Genomic DNA, 18,571 nt, shown 5'->3' with positions numbered 1-18,571 from the left:
GACTACTACCTTCAGAATTCTTTTTATGGACTTTAAATCCATGAGTAAAAATTAAAGTCTGTCTTACTAATTTGAAAGAGTTAATTTAGATCCTGAAATAATCAACTTTTTACCTGAATATTGAACTCATTTAAGATCTTGTTCTTTGTACCATGTATCTTTTGTTTTATTGGATTCTTTGGCTATAAATGAGATCAAAGATACCAGTTAATTTAGAATTAGATGTAGCAGTATTGTTTGATAAACAATATAAAGTTTGAATTTCTGTTGGAAAGGTTTCTTTTTCTTCTGTCAGTTTGGTGTCCAGATTAAGTTTGTGTTTGCTCTTCATCTGTTATTTACTGATCGTGGAACAAGAATTAGAATTCTTAATCCAGTGAGTGATCACTTGCTTGTTCCTGGTATATTGTAATGCAGTCTGATCTTTCTGAGTAAATAGAATACAAAAATATCTCAGATTTATCTTGTTTTCCTTGTTCTGCCAAACATGGAGATAGCTATAAGAATGAAGTAAAAGAGACACCCTTTGGTTGGCGAAATATATATTTTTGAATATTTTTTATTATACTCATCTCCAAAGTTGTAATTTTAATACATCATTGTTATAAATAATTAAAAATTCTTTTCTGGCCCTTCTGTCATTCTCTTTTGCAAGCTGTATTGCATGCTCAATAACATAACACATTTTCCCACACATTTTTACTTTTTCCAGCCTATATAATACTTATTGTATTTTTCTATCAAAACTATTTTGTCACTGTGTATCTTTTGCCCTTTTAAGGCAGAGCTATATATAATCAGTCTGTTACCTTCATTTCCTCGTCAACAGTTTATTTGTTCAGAAAATTTTCAGACTATGTTTTTTAGAGCTTACAACTCTGAAGTGCTAGCTGAGCCGGAAATGTGCTGTTTGACCCCAGGGTTTCACTTTTTTCTCCCTCGCTACTTATGAGAGCTTATTTAAAATTCTAAGTTCTCCTCTGGCAACCACAGTTAGAGCCTCTTTGGCAAACTAAAAAGACTAAGAAAGAGCATGCAAAGGCTCAGTACTGCTTCCAGTGACCTACATTTGCAGCCAGTTTTTAAAAGATGGCATGTGCCTTATTTTTCAACAAGGAAATGAAAGATAAGATAAAAATATAAAGGAAAAAAACCCAACTCTGTCAGAAGCTAATGAGAATCATTTCTGGTATAACATTAACATAATCACACATTTGGAATTGATATCTGTACATCAGCTGACAAAAGGAAGGAGTTTTACGTGCAGAAAAGTAGCTTAAGTCATATAGCAAAAATGCCATGCTCTGTAATATTTACGCTCAAGAAGTGAAATATGTTTGGGATCTCGGCTTAGATTTTAAATTTCTGTGTTGCTACTTAACTAGTGGCAGGACCTTGCACAAGTCACTTAATCTTTCATATTAAGATAGGGACCATATCCTAGCTATCTTATTCCAGACTTCCAAATTTAGAAATTCAATATCTCGGAGTTTTGCTTTCTATATCCTAAAGGATACTTATTTCACACCTCATATTTCCTTTCAAAACTTTTATTTTGAGCTCATAAGAAAAAAGGAATTGCTCTGAATACTGGATGGTTATTGTTATGCTCAGAAGAAATGTTAAAATCTTGGAACTATTATGTAGTGCCGTATTATTCTTTGAAAATAAGCTGTATGAGACCAGAATTGGGAATTTTAGAAATAGAGTTTGTTTTTCTCGTGAATACATTTACTCAAAAAGTATCGAGAAGTATTCGATCCTTCTTGGAGGGATACGTGACTTGAAATTCTGAAAACCAGAGCTGTTAAAAGGAAAAGTAAATACTTTTTCATTAGCTCCTCAAATTAATGTATTATCCCTTAAGTGAAATGTTAAAGGATACCATGAGAATAGAAAGGCAGCACCCTATCAGAGGTCATAGATTAAGCACAGTCTGTGAAGATTTCATATGTGCAGAAGCATAATTTTACTGTGTGAACAACCCCAAATAAGACAGGACGTCCTCTCCAGCTAGTGTTGGGGTGATTCTTTCAGTAACCAAGCTTTCTTTCCTAAAATTTCAAGTTATGTTCAGGAAAAATTGATAAGCAGTTGCAGAAAGTGACCTTAGTTCACCACATCTATATTTTTATATTCTGGAATATTAATGAAATCAGAGGCATTTGAAATGTTGCTTTTTATTTTTGTAAAATACTCTTACTATAGTTGTGTGGGTATCTGAAAGCCTGTTTTAGGTTTCAGAAACAAGGTAGGTAGTATTAAACTGAAGATTAATTCAAAGTAGAAAGTAGATCTGAAACTGAAGTGAAACTTCTTACCTTTATATTCTTAAAACAGATTATAATGCATAGGGTGCTATATAATTAAAGAAAATCTGTTTTATGCTTTTACCCAGTACATAATCAGTGAGCAGAAAGAGAATGAATTTTGTTCTATTAACACCACATGTACTACAGAATATAACTTTTCAAATTTAATAAAAGTTATTTCCAGTTTCATTTAGTATCCCATAATACCCTAAGGATTTTTGTTTGTGACATTTTCCATAAGCTGGACTTATTCTGGAAAGTTTAAAGAATATGACATCAAACAAATAAAACCAGTAGCTTGCATGTTCCTGAGCTAGGAATTTAACTGATCTTGACCACTTAAATGAAGATAAATGCCTAATTCTGTTCCTAATTCAGATTTCTTTGACAATAGGTACCCTGAAACTTCAGAATATATCTTTTCCAACAATGTAAAAATTATATAACCTCAATTTAATAAATAATTATAAGATGATTGTCACTATCCTAACTTTTAATTACATTTTGAAATAATTTACTTATCAGATTTCTATAAATTAGTTTATGTTCAATAGGGACAGTTAATACTTAGAGAATTCTATAGTTATGTGAGCATAACTCAAATAATTATTGCACAACTTGTTTGTTTAACATAGATTTTTATATATCATGTTTTCTTAAAAACAGGTTAATATACAACCTTATATAGTAAACATTTCCTAAAGAAGATTATTGCACATGATCACACTAAACCTGCTAATACCAGTGATGAAGAGGAGAATTTAGTCTGCTATTTAAGACATTTCACAAAATATATTGTAATCAAGATATTTTCTGTCACAAGAACCACATTGTTTATCATTCATTCTTTTTCCTGTAACTAGGGATACATATAGAAATAGATATAGACAAAGAAATACATATATATGTCTGTATGTATATATACAATCATTCACAATATGTACATAATACATACACACATAGTGTTTTTAACAGTGGCAATTACCTAATTTGTAGATGTCTTCATTTTAACTTATATTATCTCTCTAAGTATGAATCTCATTACTTGTGCAGTCAGAGCCAGATTAAACATCAACAGCATTTAATATGTGAACTTTACTTTGTAAAGGAACCCAGAAAGGAAACCTCCAATTTTTATGGCTAGGAATTTTGATACCAACTGTGCATCCTTTTCTCTCTGTGAGTAAAAACATGGAATTTCTTATTTTAAGCTTTCTTTCTATGAAGTTTGTTTTGAAGTAAAGAGAATTGTTTTGAAGTAAAGAGAATGTTTTGAAGAAATATATAATAAAACTGAAATTTGGACATATAAAACACAAATTCTGTATCTGAGTTGATATATTGAGGAAAATTGCTAAAATTAACATAGACCTCATGGATACTTGTTCTTAACAGATTGACAGTTTCGAATGTTGTACCAATATGAGAAAATGATTATGGACGCTAGTAAGATCCCAATGCCAAGAAACCCAGGGCATTTCCCTTTAACTCCTTTTAAGTTGGTGCCATCAGTAAGCAGTCTTGAAAGCATGTGTCTGCCTTGGTCCAGACATGGAATGCTACTTATGATATTAACGAGCTTATTGCTAAGACCTAGATAAGGAATTTAAATTTGCCTCTACCTCATTTTCCCCACGTCACTACAGACTGCAGGAGGACTCAGGGATTAATTGCATTTCTAAATTGCTTTGAGATCCTTCTTTGACTGGTGCTCTTAAAAATATGCTGGTTTAGAGTGTAATATTTTAAAATAATTAGATTATAATTTGCATTTAATTCAACATAAATGTTTTGTTTGTTTTTTTACTTAGTGCATCCCTTTTCCTTCATTTCTGAATACTTCTAGTGCAGATTTCCATTTCCTCTTCTTATCTTCCTTCTTCCATCTAAGTCAAGAAAACTGAGATTTTCCAGTCTTCTAAACACATTTCTGTTTCATATGTTAAAGGGAAATGTGAAAGGATCGATGGAAAAATGTTGAGAACACTGGTTTCATTTTTTTTTCAGGTACATGCAATTGGTGTAGTTCCAGAAGTAAAAGCATCATTTTTGACAGTAGCTTAACTTGGAAGTTTAGTTAAAATAATGTTTGGATAGTGATTTCACCCTTTCTTCTAATATCAATAATCTTGCCACCTTTATATTCAAGAAAAAAAAATCTGAAATTGCACTAAGATGTTACCTATTCTGTACTGAATTTAGTTTGAAATATGGATGGAAATAAATTAATTTACATATCACTAATCTTAAAATCTGAGTTAAAAAAAATTTTTTTATAAAATCATCTACACCCCCAGAGTTCTGATAGACTCTATGCCATCTATATTTCTCAATGCTTTTAACAATTGAAATCACTTATTTCCCATATACTTTTATTTACTTTTAAAAAGAAATTTTAAAGTATTGATTTGAGAGAGTGAGAGACAAAGAGAGAAACATCAATTTATTGTTCCACTTGTTTATACATTCATTGGTTGCTTCTTGTATGTGCCCTGACTGGAGATCGAACCTGCAACCTTGGAGTATCAGACGCCGACACTCTCACCAACTGGGCTACCCAACCAGGGCTTCCCTCCATGTACTTTTAAATAATTTAACTTGTAATATATGGATACTCAGGCTGATTATTTGACATACTTTGTATTCACATTATGATAATCAATAATATATTTGGACTTGTTTCTCTTTCAGAAAATAAATGCCCCCCAATAAAAAAACTTAAAATCAACAAAGCACTATATTTACTGATACAATATACATACTGATATATGTATAATGCTTAAGTAGTATTAATTATACAGTTACCAAAACCTGCAACGATCAAAAGATTTTATTTTTAAGAAGGATTTCTCATGCTGCATGGATTATGTTGCTACATAATAGCTCAGTAGTACTTCTGCTGAATTGCAAAATAGCTTCGAGAGGAGTATGATGCCCTTAGCTGGTGTAATGCATAGGTAATTAAGAGGGTGGGAGGTTAAGCTTCATTAACTGCTGAGGGATTGTCTCTTGGGTTTTATTATGCCCTAGAGAACATAAAAAGTGAGAAGGGTCAAACTGTTGGGATCACATTTTGCTTGTGCATCTGCCAAAACAAATACCACAAAATAATATAGCAGTAAACATAGAATGGCTTGAATTGAAAAGGGAAATAATATATTCCAGCCTCTTATCAATGAAGATAAATCTTTCTTATGAAAAAATAAATGTACTTAAATAGTAGGATATATTTTAGTATTGGAAGTTGGTAATGATTTGGTTTCATATGGTTTTTTAAGTAAAATAAACAGTTCTTTTTGTCTGAAGGTAGTGCCAATTTCTTTATTCACATTAATTTTTCTAACCTGATTTATTTGATTAAAAGAGGTAGAGAAATTTTATACTTTCCAGCCTCTTTTGTATAGAATTTCTGAAGCCTGCTTTTTATTTTTATTTATTCCTGATCTTTGCTACCCAATATATGCTGTAAGGACAGCATTATAGGAAGAAAAAAGCTAAAATCTAATATTCTTTCTTTTAGAAAACAAGAATATGACAATACAGTGTGTTCTATTGCAACAGATGTTATATTGAATAACCCAGGTGTCAGCTCGTCGTCGTCGGCAGCCGTCCGTCTCGAGAGACGATGGCGTAGCTTCCTGAGAGTCTATCTGCACCGCCGAGAATGGCTGTGCAGTCCGACTCGGGAGTGACAATCCCTGCCACACTTGTTACAGGTGAAGGCAGATGGCCGTTGTTGCTGCTGTTGACGCTGCTTCCGCCTCGATCTTTTCTGGACCACCTCCTCGTTGCGCGCAGCCTCTGCACATGACGTACCTTGCCTGACCGCGAGCCTCCAGGCTAGGCGTTCGTCTGCTTGAACTTCCCATGTGTTGAGATTGATGGAGCATTGTGTCATGTCCTTTTTGCAGATGTCTTTGAACCGCAGTTTTGGGCGCCCTCTCATCCTCTTGCCTTCTGCTAGCTCGCCGTAGAGGAGGTCTTTGGGGATACGGCCTGCATCCATTCTTTTGACATGGCCGAGCCACCTGAGGCGTCTCTCGCTAAGAACTGCATGCAAACTGCTCATATTGGCTCGCTTCAGCACCTCGGTGTTGGGGACCTTATCCTGCCAGGCAACATGCAGGACGCGTCGCAGGCACCTCATGTGGAAGCTGTTGAGTTTCCTTTCGTGCCTTGCGTAGGTGGTCCACGTCTCGCTGCCATAGAGGAGAGTGCTGAGTACGCAGGCTTGGAAGATGCGCAGTCTGGTTTTCTCAGTGAGGCTGGAATTGTTCCACGCTCGCCGGTTCAGTCTGGCCATAACTGTGGCTGCCCTGGCGATTCTCCGGTTGACCTCCAAGTCGACTGACAGAGAGCTCGAGATGGTGGACCCGAGGTAAGTGAAGTCGTTGACAACCTCCAGGGTGTATCCGTCGATGGTGATGCATGGGGCAGTCCCCGTGCCTTGAGCCATAACATTCGTCTTCGTCAGGCTGATGGCTAGTCCGAACTCCTTGCATGCGTGGGAAAGGCAAGTGACTAGCTGCTGGAGTCCCTCTTCGGAGTGTGATGTCAAAGCTGCGTCGTCGGCGAAGAGCATCTCACGGATGAGCACCTCTTTGACTTTGTTCTTGGCTCGTAGACGGGCCAGGTTGTAGAGCTTGCCATCGGATCTGGTGTGAATGAAGACACCCTCGCTGCAGTCCTTAAAGGCGTATTGGAGGAGCATGGAGAAGAAGATTCCGAACAGCGTAGGCGCGAGGACGCAGCCCTGCTTTACTCCGCTGCTGACTGGGAAGGCCTCAGAGGTTGCGCCGTTGTAGGACACCGTGCTGTGCATGTTGTCGTGAAAGGACATGACCACAGCAAGCAGATGTGGTGGACAGCCAATCTTCCGTAGCAAGCTGAAGAGTCCGCTTCGACTGACCAGATCAAACGCCTTCGTGAGGTGTCAGCTAATTTACTTTAAAAGGCTAGCCAGTAAATATTTTTGTGTTTGCAGGCCACATGGTCTCCATTAGAACTACTCAGGTCTGTTATTGTATTACTAAAGCAGCCATAGACACTTTCTAAACAAATGGGCATGATTGTGTTCCAATAAAACTTTATTTACAAAAACAGGTATCTGGTTGGATTTGACTTACAGGCCATAGTTTGCCAACCCTTGGAGTACTCCAAAGCCAATAAGATTTTCTCCTTTGCTGTTTCCTGAAAATTTGTAGTTACCCTTTGCCTGTTGAGTTGCTTGGTACCAATGTAAAAAATTTATTAAATGAATATATGGGCGTCTTTCTCAACTTTCTTTTGTGTTCCGTTGCATCATACGTCCCATCTTACATGGACTTCATTGTTCTACTTTTATAATGTCTTAGACTCAGGTATTTTTAAGTCCTCTAACTTTTCTTTTGCAAACTTGTTTTGATTATTATGGGCCTTTACATTTCCATATAAATTTTAGATTCAGCTTGTCAGTTTATATGAAAAAGTTTGCTAGAATTATTCTTTTTCTTTCCCAGTTATTTTTTTTCTCTCTGTATTTATTCTTGATAGTCTGCTGTTCTCTTAAAATTCATTAATCTACAGTCTACTCCTCTTGTCTTCTCTCTGTATTATTATGAACTCATTTTCCTTTGTCCTGGTTATAGTTATTTCAATGAAATTTTTGTTTGTAATGAATTAGTTTGTAATTCTTGATAAGATAAATTATACCTTTTATTTCTGTCAAGTAAATATTTATTGGATATCCAAATGTACAAGTTACTATTTTAAGTAAAGACAGCAGCAATAATAAAGACTTGGAGGTAGAAATATCAGGGCATCTTGAATAAGCACATATTGTCCACTTTGTAAGAGAATAGTATGAAATAAAGTTCAAAGGGTAGTCAGATTTTTTGTGAGCTATTTAAAGAGTTAACTGAGAGTGCCATGGATACGTCCTGCCAGGAGCCAGGAGAGGGCATTAACTAGTCTTGCGTGAATGAGAACATAATTGTAGAGAAAGTAAGGAGGTGAAAGAGGGGAGATGAGAGCAGACAGAAGAATGAAAGAGGATACCCTGATTTAGCATTCTTTGAGTTTGACAGGCAGTTGAACATTCAAGTAGAATATCCAAAAGGCAGTTAAAAAATCTAGGCCAAGACTTCGAAAATGATTGGAAATAGAGATTTGCTAGCCATCATTTCTTTCTCCATCGAACATTTATTAAATGCCTACTATGTGCCAGAAATTACATTATGGACTGTTTGTGTCCGTCCGCCACCAAACTCATGTCCTTGCATGCAGAATGCATTCCTTTCAACCTAGTAGCTTCAAAAATCTTAACTCACTCCATCATCAACTCTGAAGTATAAAGTCCCATCTAAATATTATCTAAGTCAGATGTGGATGAAACTGGAGGTATAATCTATCCTGAGGCAAAATTCCTCTCCAGCAATGAACCTGTTAAATCAGACAAGTTATGTGCTTCCAAATACAGTGGTGGGACAGGCATGGTATAGACATTCTCATTCTTGAAGGGAGAACAGAAGGAAGGGGTGATGGATTCCAAGCAAGTCCAAAATTTAGCAAAGCAAATTCCATTAGGTCTTCAGGTTCACGAATAAACTTCTTTCTTCGGTGTTCTGCCTTCTAGGCTCACTGACGTGGCAACACCACTCCCATTGGCTGGGCAGGACATGACCCCCATGACTGTCCTGGACTGCATTTATGCCCTTTGAATAGATGGAGGCAGCCTTGCCTCCCCTGCCTGTGTACTCTGGACCTGCCATGGAGGGTGGCAGCTCTGATGAGCTCTCAGCACATTTGGGCTCCTTATTCCCTTTCCAGGTAGGATAGCTCATGTTTAAAGCCAAATTGCTCGATGGCTAGTCCTGTACAATCTAAGTTCAACCGCTTAATTCCATCCTGCCTAGTCTGTTCCCTTTAGTTCAAACTGGCAGTGTCTCTACCAGTATGATTCCTTCTTTCTTCCTGACTACTGTTGAGAGGGCTGTTGAGGTCCACATGTCGCACCCACAATCTCTTTATCAAATGGTCGTTGAGCCATGTACCCTTAGTGTTCTGTTCAAAACAAGTTGGGGTTTTTGTTTTTTTTCCCCATTTTTTGTGTTATGAATACACTGAGATTTTTCCAGTTCAAATTTTAGTTCCTTTTTGCTTAAATTCCTTCTTTAATTCATTTCTCTCGTTTTGGAGTTTACTGTATGCAGGAGGAGAAACCAAGCCACTCCAAAACTTTGCTTAGAAATCTTCTCAGCCCAAACTCCATTTTCATCACTCCCAAGTAGTACCTGCCACAAAACACTCGGACACAGATCAGCCAACCCTTTGCCCCTTCATCACAAGGATTGCCTCTCCTCCGTTTTTCAGTATTGTTCCCCATTTCCATCTGAGACTTCACCAGAATCGCCCTTAAGTTCTGTCTTTCTAGTTTGCGTCTCAGAACTCTTGTAGCCTTTGGAATTACCCAATTCCAAAGCCACGTCCATATTTTAAGTATTTGTTACAGTACATCACCCTTTTATTGGGGTGGGCGGGGTCCACAAATCTGTCTCGGTCAGCTTGTGCTGCCATAACAGAATACCACTGACTGGGTGGAGGAGAGCTTAAGGGGGTTAAATGGTGATGGAAAAAATACAATACAACTTTTTTTTTTTTTTTAATAAAAGAAAAAAGAACAGAAATGTATTTTCTCACAGTTCTGGAGGCTGAGAAGTCCAAGATTCTGGTGCCAGCCAATTTACTTCCTGGCAAGGACTCTTCCTGGCTTGTAGATGGTGTTAATGTGTTTAGGTGTCATCTCCCTAGAAGCCCCCATCCTCCTACTCCAGATGGGCTGCGTGCCCTCTGGGCAGCCTCCACCTTGTCACTGTGGCCCTTCCCCTCAGCAGCCTGCCGGGACTTGGCTCCTAGTGGAACGCACTTCTAGTATCTAGAGAGTGAATGGAGATTCAGGGTGAGTATGAGGTTGCAGAGATTTTTAAACTTCTCACGTCTGAAAATGTCCTATTTCTACTCTCAAATTTAACATTAGTTTGGTTAAATATAGAATACTAGGCTGGAAATCACTTTTTCTCCAAAAAGTTCCAGCGTTGCTCTTGCATTCACATGCCTGGTAAATTCCACCCAACCCCTGGAAGCTATTCAGACACAGTACTTTCCTTATTCCCCCTTATTCTGTAATGCCAAAATTATATGCTTCAGTGCGTGTCTCTTTTTATGTATAGCTTGAGTACTCAGTAGGATTTTGAAACTGAAGTCTCCTATTTTTCATTTCTGGAAATTTCTCTTACTTTATTTCTTTGCTAATTTCTTCTGTTATCTCTGTTTCTCTGTCTAGAAATCTTTTTACAGTACCAGTCTCCTGGACTAATTCTCTAAATATTTTCTTTTCTACATCATTTTCTGTCTTTTTAAGAGGCAGTACCACCTCAGAGTGAAGAAACTGAATGATAGAGCAGGACTGACCTTCATCAAGTTAATTAACCTTTGTAATAGTGTCTGACAGTTGGAAAGCACTTTAAAACATGTTAGCTACTGTGATTTTTTTTTCGTTTTTACTATCATCATCATTTTTTTTTTTAAATACTGAGAGATTTTACCAACTTGATCTTCTAATACTTCTGGTCAAATTTTTTATCAAATCCGCTGTCATATTTTTAATTACAAGAAACTCACATTTTTTTCTGGTTGTGTTTTCATATTGAAGTGCTTTATTTTTTATATACCATCTCATATTATAGATATTGCTTTTTTTTTTTCTTTTTATTTCTTTTTCTTTTTTTTTTTCTTTTTTTTTTTTTGAAGCTTTTATCTGTTTCTGGCATTATTTTTATTTCCTCCTTGTTTATCTTGGTCTTTGAATTCTGTATTGGATGCTTTTCTCAAATATCTGATAATTCTTGGCTGTTTTTTGATATTGAAAAGTGAGGGAATGGAAAGCTATTGAAGTGCTGTGTGTTTGAACATAAAAGTAGTGGTCTGGTAGACTTACTGTACACTTAGCTAGTGGTGTCTCTAAAGGTCCTTTCTCTTAATTTTGTCAATTTCCCCAGGGAGGAATCCTCTAATCTCCCAATCTCCTGCCTGTTCCATTTAAGATGGCTTCTGGCCTTCTGAGAGCCTAGCAGTGAAAGCCAACTGTGTCTGTGTGTATGAGGAAGAGGAAGTTGTCTTGCCCTGCTGTCTCAAGATTTCACTAAGTTACCCTGTCTTCAATATGATGTCTCACCCTGACCTCTGCAGTGCTCCTACTTCCAAAGTTCGGCTGATTTGAACTCTCCGTTTCTCTTGCACAGTGGGGAAGGAGCAGTAGCCTGGCTCTGAGGGAGAAATAGGGCACTTGCGGGGCTTATTGTTCCTTTTAAAGAGTTTCAACCATTTTTTCTGTTTTCACGCAAGAGTATTATTCCTTCCTTGCTGCAATGTGCAAGATGTTGAGACTTGTTAAAGTCAAGTGGTGGAAACTCGGTTATTATATTTTTCTCTATTTTTTCCAGGTGTTTATATACCTCAGAAAAAATAATTTGAGATGCAAAGGATATATGTTATAAACAGCATTTATTGTATTATTCTTGGACAGCAGACAACCTAAAGGTTCAACAGTAGGAAATGATAAACTAAATATTAGTTAAGCTATATAATATAATATGCAGCCATTGAAAATCTTATTTTGAAAAGTAATCAAATGTGGAAATGCTCACAATATCATAATTGTAGAATACAAATAATACATAATATGCACATATGTAAGATGCATTTTGTAAAAAAATTATGAAAGGCTGGAGGGAAACACTCAAATATGTTGGAAGTTATTATTTCTGGGTGGTAAGTTAATAGCTTATTGTTTTCTTTTTTGGATGTTTCTGTACCTTATAATTTTTTATACTAACATTTACCACTTTTTAAATCAATAGCTATTGAATAAATATTGATTTTTATAAGGATAGTTGGGTATATTTTTGTAAGTTAAGTTATAGTGAAAAAATATTGTTAAAGTTTTTGTAAGTGACATAAGAACAATTTGTGTTAGGTTTTGAAATATGTAACAGTCTTATAGATAACCACTAGAAAATTGTTTTAAAAAATATTTCTCGTTTGCCTTGTTCCATAAAAGATTTGAATCAGCTTATAAAAATTCATATTATAAAAAGTATGCATTAAAGAGTTGAAGGAATCAGGGGAAATTAATAGGGTTAAAGATGAGATACACCAAAAACAGTGCCTAAGCAAAGAAGGCAGTTCATGACCTGTTGCATAATTAATTATGCATGAGTTGTGGGGAGAGAGGGAAGGACAGGGAGGCATATAACTTCTTTAGGTACTAGAAAATTAAAATAATCTCCTGATTTTAATTTTAAGCAATTAAGTTTTGATGCCTCTTCAAAATCCCAGTTGATAGAAATATTCTGACAATTGTAAAACCTCAAGGTAAACAATTTAAATTGCTAGATGAATAATTACATTATTAAAGCTTTTTTAGACCAGCACTTGATGGATAGAATTTTCTGTGATGTCAAAAATGTTCACTACTGCCTTGTCCTATAGAACAGTCATGTGGCTGTTGAGCACTTAAAGTGTGGCTAGTGCAACTGAGACACTTAAATTTCAATAGTCACATGTTGATCGGGGCTACTGTATTGAGTAGCACAATTCTAGACAAGTGGTCTTTGATTTTCTTATTTTAAAAATAAAATCAGTGGTTCTTTACCCTGAGGATAGGACTGTAGGGCACGGGAAAGGGTGGAGAATATCAAAATCTCCAAACTTGTATTTTAACGTCCCACAGGTTTTATCCTTTCTTCCCACAAGACATTAAAAAATACTAATGGGATTATATTATCTGTGAATGTATAAAGGCAGGAAAATAATTGAAAACCAGTAATTTAAGATAATTTACTTTGAAACAATTTATATATTTAATTTAGAGATAGAATGACGTCAGTTAAACAATATGTGTAAAAAGACAGTTTTTCTATGTTTGAAATGTTCTAAACAGAACATCCAATTAGTTCTTTTATAGCAAAGTTATGGGTATTTATTTCTCTATCCTCTCTCTCTGTCCAAATTTTTCCTAAAGGTTACCTAAGAATTATTGTGTATGGGGATTTGGGGTTAAGAGATGAGGATACTATATGCTCTCCCTACGTTATCAAACAAAAAATAATTTAAAATACTCCAAAAAATCAGTTGTACTGAACAGAACAAGAAAAGTCAGGGCCCAGCCTAATGCCATAAATTTCTCACGTTCATGGCCAAACAAAAGTCATTAGGTTCAGTTCCTAACTTCACTCTCACACCTAGAAACCGATGCATTAGCATAATCTTAAGAAATAATTAGGACTGACGGTGTCAAACTAAATCAAGTGTTTCAGAAAGCAACACTGAATTAGGTATATAATTTAAATCCTAATAATATGTCACATCCCAAATGGGAATAAAATATTCACTAAACACAGGAAATTGCTATTTTAAAAAATCTCATAAGAAGATTAATAGCCTTGGTCATCTGAAATAGAAAGATGGTTTTTAACTTTTCCTAAGTCTCTTAACACGGATGTACAGAAAAATGGGTGGATATCAAAATACTCAGTCCTCAAACTTTAGCTAGAGGAAAAAATTCAATCTGTAAGAAAATTTAACCCAAGAACAGAAGAAATTTCTCCATAAGAGATTTATGGAAAAGTTTAATGAATTATAGCATGAGTCCAATGAAATAATATTAAAAATAAGAAAACATGAGAAGTAGATAAAAAGAATAATTGTAGAATTAAAAATAAAAGTGGACTACATATCATTACCTAATATAGTAGCAACAGGCTTGCAGTAGTCACACTGAAGTTAGAGAAAAGAGATGAAAACAAGTGAGAATATAATTACAATGTGGAAAATTTTTTTATTTAAATTAAGTAGTCAGGAACTACTGTATTGGATAGTACAAATATAGAACATTTTCAACATCACAGAAAATTCTCTTGGTTAGCACTGGTCTAGAATTTGGGAAAACATATTTATTCATCTAACATTTTAATTGTTTACCGTGTGATGTTCTGTAACTGTCAATGATACACCTAATATATATATCAAGAAGAATATATTCTATTTCATTGTGTAACGGAAAAATAATTTTAAATGTGAGACACAAAAATATTTTACTTCAAATAAGAATCTTCAGCTTAAAGGGGCATCTAGTTTACAGGGGGAAAGAATATAAAGCAGTACACATACGTAAATTTAGTCCATTTAAGCTGTTGAACTGCAAAGATAAAGGAAAAATTATTCAAGCTTTCAGGCAGGAAAGTGAAATCTCCTACAAGAGTGGAAGGCTTCAGATGTCCTACAGCACCATTTTTTGTCCAAAACACTAAAGTAATATCTACCAAGTTCTAAGCAAATAAAAATACTATGAAATGTAATGTCCAACCAAAATGTTCCCTGAGTAAAAATATATTTAATTTATTTCCTCAAGGAGAGCTTCATTGACTATCCTATTTAAAGTAACTCCTCCTTCCATTACTCTGTATTCCTTTGCTCTTTTTCCTTCAAGTTCGTATCACTATTCTTCTAGGATGTAACTCCGTGAAAGCAGGAACTTTATTTTGTTCACTGCTCTACGCCTAGTGCCTTCCTGACACTTAAATGAGTGTGGGTATCCATGAAGAGAACTCAAGAATGGTGGAACAGTGGTAAAAGGACCAATGAGGAATTCATTTCAACAAAAGCCTAAACTCTGTGTTTGATTACAGACTAGAATATAAATGCTATAAACCTTGACAACAAAGAAATAATAGGGAAAATACTAAACTTGAGGCAGAGGAGGTGAGAGAAAGCATTTTAAGTGATAATTTCCTCATTTTTTTTTTATAGGAGGAAAGGAGAGAGGTATTGCTTTTGTTGAAAACTGAAATGTATAAAAAGGAGCATAGTCACTCCAACATCTTACTGGGCATCATAATCACATTTCTCAACTTAGAGGAGAATATGTTGAGAAATAATATTTATTGAATTAAAAAGTCTTCCATCAGTTCAACAATCCTTTCAATTTTACTTTATTTTTGTTTTCTTTTATGTTAATAAAATTATTTATAGCATTGTGTCATATCCTACTTTTATGGAAGTATTTTGTCTAATATATCTATGGGACATATATAACTATACAAGATCTGTCCAGAAAAAGTCCAGTCATTGCTAATATAATGAGTGGTTTACCAGCATCGATGTAACCTGACAGCCAATGAGAGTGGACTGGAATGTGCATGCATGAACAATGACAACTTCACTGTACTAGTCAGTGGGGGCAGTAGATGCCATTCAGTGATCATGTGTACGATGTGGCTGTTGCATTCAAAATGACTGAGCAAGTAGAGCTATGAATTTGCATCAAATTTTGCATTAAGCTTGAACATTCCTCTGTGGAAACCGTTTGGATGATTCAGAGGGTCACAGTTGTGGGTGATGGGTGACTGGCAGCTTCATCAAGACAACGTGCCTGCTCATGCATCACATCTCGTGCAGAGTTTATTAGAGAAACATCAAATCACCCAGATGACTCAGCCCCGCGACAGTCTAGGTTTGGTGCCCTGCAACTTCTGTTTTTTCCCAAAAGTAAAATCACCTTTGATAGGGAGGAGATTTCAGACTGCCAATGAGATTTAGGAAAATACGATGAGGCAGCTGATGGTGATTGGGAGAACTGTGTGAGGTCCCAAGGTGCCTACTTTGAAGAGGACTGAGGCATCATTGACCTATGTATAATTATTTTTATATCGTATATCTTCTTTAATAAATGTCTCTATTTTTCATATTACATGACTGGATACCTTCTGGGCAGACCTTGTATGCGGTGGATGTTATTTACTTAATGCTAATAATTATTGTGGGAGAGAATGGCTTATTTATCTTTTTAACATTACACTTTTGTCATAACTGCAATATTATTAAGTGTCCTTGAGATTGAAAAAATGTTAATCCAAATATTTATCTTATTATCTAGTATTAGCAGTCAAAATGTGTGACCCTGAGTAATGGCTAAGACCGTTATTTTATTAAGTTCTTATAATCAAACATTTATTGAGTGCTTACTGTGCAGCATGGAACCATTCTCCATATTTTATATTTTTAAGTTATTTATTCCTTACAATAATTCAATGAAGTAAATACTTTGTTCTTCATTCTTTAAGTGATAAATGGAGACATAGAGAAGTTCAGTAGGTGTTCAACATGACCACAGATAGTGCTGCTAGTAAATATAGTCAAGATTTGGTCCCAAACAATCTTGTGACAGAATTCAGCCCCATACCCACTATGTTCTGTTGTACTGTACACCTCACAAATACTTAGTTCCATGGGAAGAAGAAGTTACTTTATATTTTGTAAGATACTAACACTATAGTTAGGAATGATGGATTCAGAGCTTAAATGATATAACTAGTTTCTTATCCTGGCATAAATTAAAGTGTGAATATATTTGGAGGTCTTTTAGAAGGTAACTAAAATATATGATGGTTAATGTATTTTCCAGCTGATTAATTGTCTTCATTCTAAGTATAAATAAATCTGATTCTGAAAAGCAAAAGTTGAAATTTAGACTGTCAATGATACAGTTCAAAATTATGTTTATTAATCCGATGAACCACATTATCTTTATGATTCTGGCTAATAAAAGGTACAGTTATTGCATAAGCTTTTCTTCTCCAAGAAACTTATACTTTTTTCTTTGCATTTCACACAAATAGTGCATTTTCATACAAAAATGTCTTCTATATGTTCTTTGTAGTCACTCAAGAAGTCAGCTTTCCCCTAGAGGCAGTAAAATTGAAATTCATCATCTCTATTTAATCAGCAATTTTAGATTCTGCTTTTATTGTGTAAAAAGAGGCATAACCTTGCAGGTGTGAAACTAATGTTTGATATGGGCAAAATAAATGTCTTTATTCTTAGTTATTTCTTCACCCATTATTTCAGTGAGTTGAGTTTTTGAAATTTTAGAATTACAAAGCAGTAAAGAGATTGTGTACAAGCTTTACTTTTACCTGGTGGCAAACATAACAGTAATTGCATGTAATAAGTAACTGCTAAATGGAGACTCTAAATGTATTAATTTAAAACATAAACACCGCCTCTTGTCGCAATAGCAGTTGATTTTGGTTAGTATAAAAATTTGAATATTTTATTTAAATTCTATTTACCCCTTTCTCTGTTTTAGATTTCTTAACTTTATACTTAAACCAATTATAACGCATCCACTTTTAATACATTGGAATATTCTAGTATTGCTAATATTTAAGAAAATTATCATATTGTTTACCACATCTTCTCAATAATGTATCGTTCTGTTTTCTTAGGAACTTCCTGCACCATTACTTGATGAGAGTTGTAAAAAAGAATTTGATGAAGATGTATATAATCATAAAACACCAGCTTCTAACGTTAAGATGAAAATAGCTTGGCGTTATCAACTATTACCCAAGATGGAGGCAAGTCAACATGCAAGTTATTTCTAAAATTTTCAAATGCATTTGTTTCCCTTTTATGAAATATCTTGTTGTATATCTGTTATTCTTTTTTTCTTTTTATTTTTTTATAAGTATATTTTATTGATTATATTGTTACAATAGTTTCAATTTTTCCCTTTGCTCTCCTCTGCCCAGCACGCCCCTCACCCAACAATCCCCCCTCCCCAAGTCCATGCCCATGGGTCGTACATACAAGCTCTCCTGCCTCACCCCTTCATATATTCTTCTTCTTCTTTTTTTAAAAAATTAATTAATTAATTAATTATTTTAACAATAAAAAATAACAATCCCTCCCTCTCAGACTTAAGACCCTTTATAATTTTATAAAGGACAATGGGCGAAGATCTCGAGCTCCTCTAGCTGCTTCAAGCTGGACATGGTAGTCGTCCTACCTACCCTTGGGTCTAGAAATCCCTAGTAAGAGTGGGGGTATGGAGGTGGGGGTGGCCTTCCCACATGGGGAAGGATCACAATCACGCAGACTCCAGGTCGATTGGTTGTCCCTGGACAATGTCATGCTTGATTTAACAGACTGGCATCCTTGTTGTATTCTGGAGGCAACAGATTTGGCAAGAGGGTTAAAAGACATCATTCAATCCATAACCACTAGATGACAAAAGGCAGGTATTAATTTTTCAATGTCCCACATTAGGGAAAAGAAGGGCTTCTTTGGAGGAAGGTATGCCAGGTACATCTCACCTGTCCAAAACCCTTTTGCCCATTATACTTAGTTTGGGCTGAGGGAAATAGTTTAGGTTTGCCCCT

The 18,571-nt window shown here is 35.4% G+C and overlaps 1 protein-coding gene across 2 annotated transcripts in view; it reads left to right on the top strand.

Moving 5' to 3' along the window:
* Positions 1–18,571, top strand: part of ELP4 (elongator acetyltransferase complex subunit 4) — a 223,004-nt gene that overhangs the window by 31,021 nt on the left and 173,412 nt on the right. For both annotated transcript variants that reach the window (XM_090267603.1, XM_090267602.1), the window contains exon 4: positions 17,636–17,767. In XM_090267603.1, the coding sequence (XP_090123729.1) occupies positions 17,636–17,767 (132 nt within the window). The remainder of the gene's footprint in view (positions 1–17,635; positions 17,768–18,571) is intronic.

The sequence above is a fragment of the Furipterus horrens genome, unplaced genomic scaffold, assembly GCF_987537825.1.
Source record: "Furipterus horrens unplaced genomic scaffold, mFurHor1.1.pri manual_scaffold_2, whole genome shotgun sequence".
Taxonomy (NCBI): domain Eukaryota; kingdom Metazoa; phylum Chordata; class Mammalia; order Chiroptera; family Furipteridae; genus Furipterus; species Furipterus horrens.
Note: the sequence above shows the minus strand (reverse complement) of the source record. Positions and strands in the feature narration are given on the sequence as shown.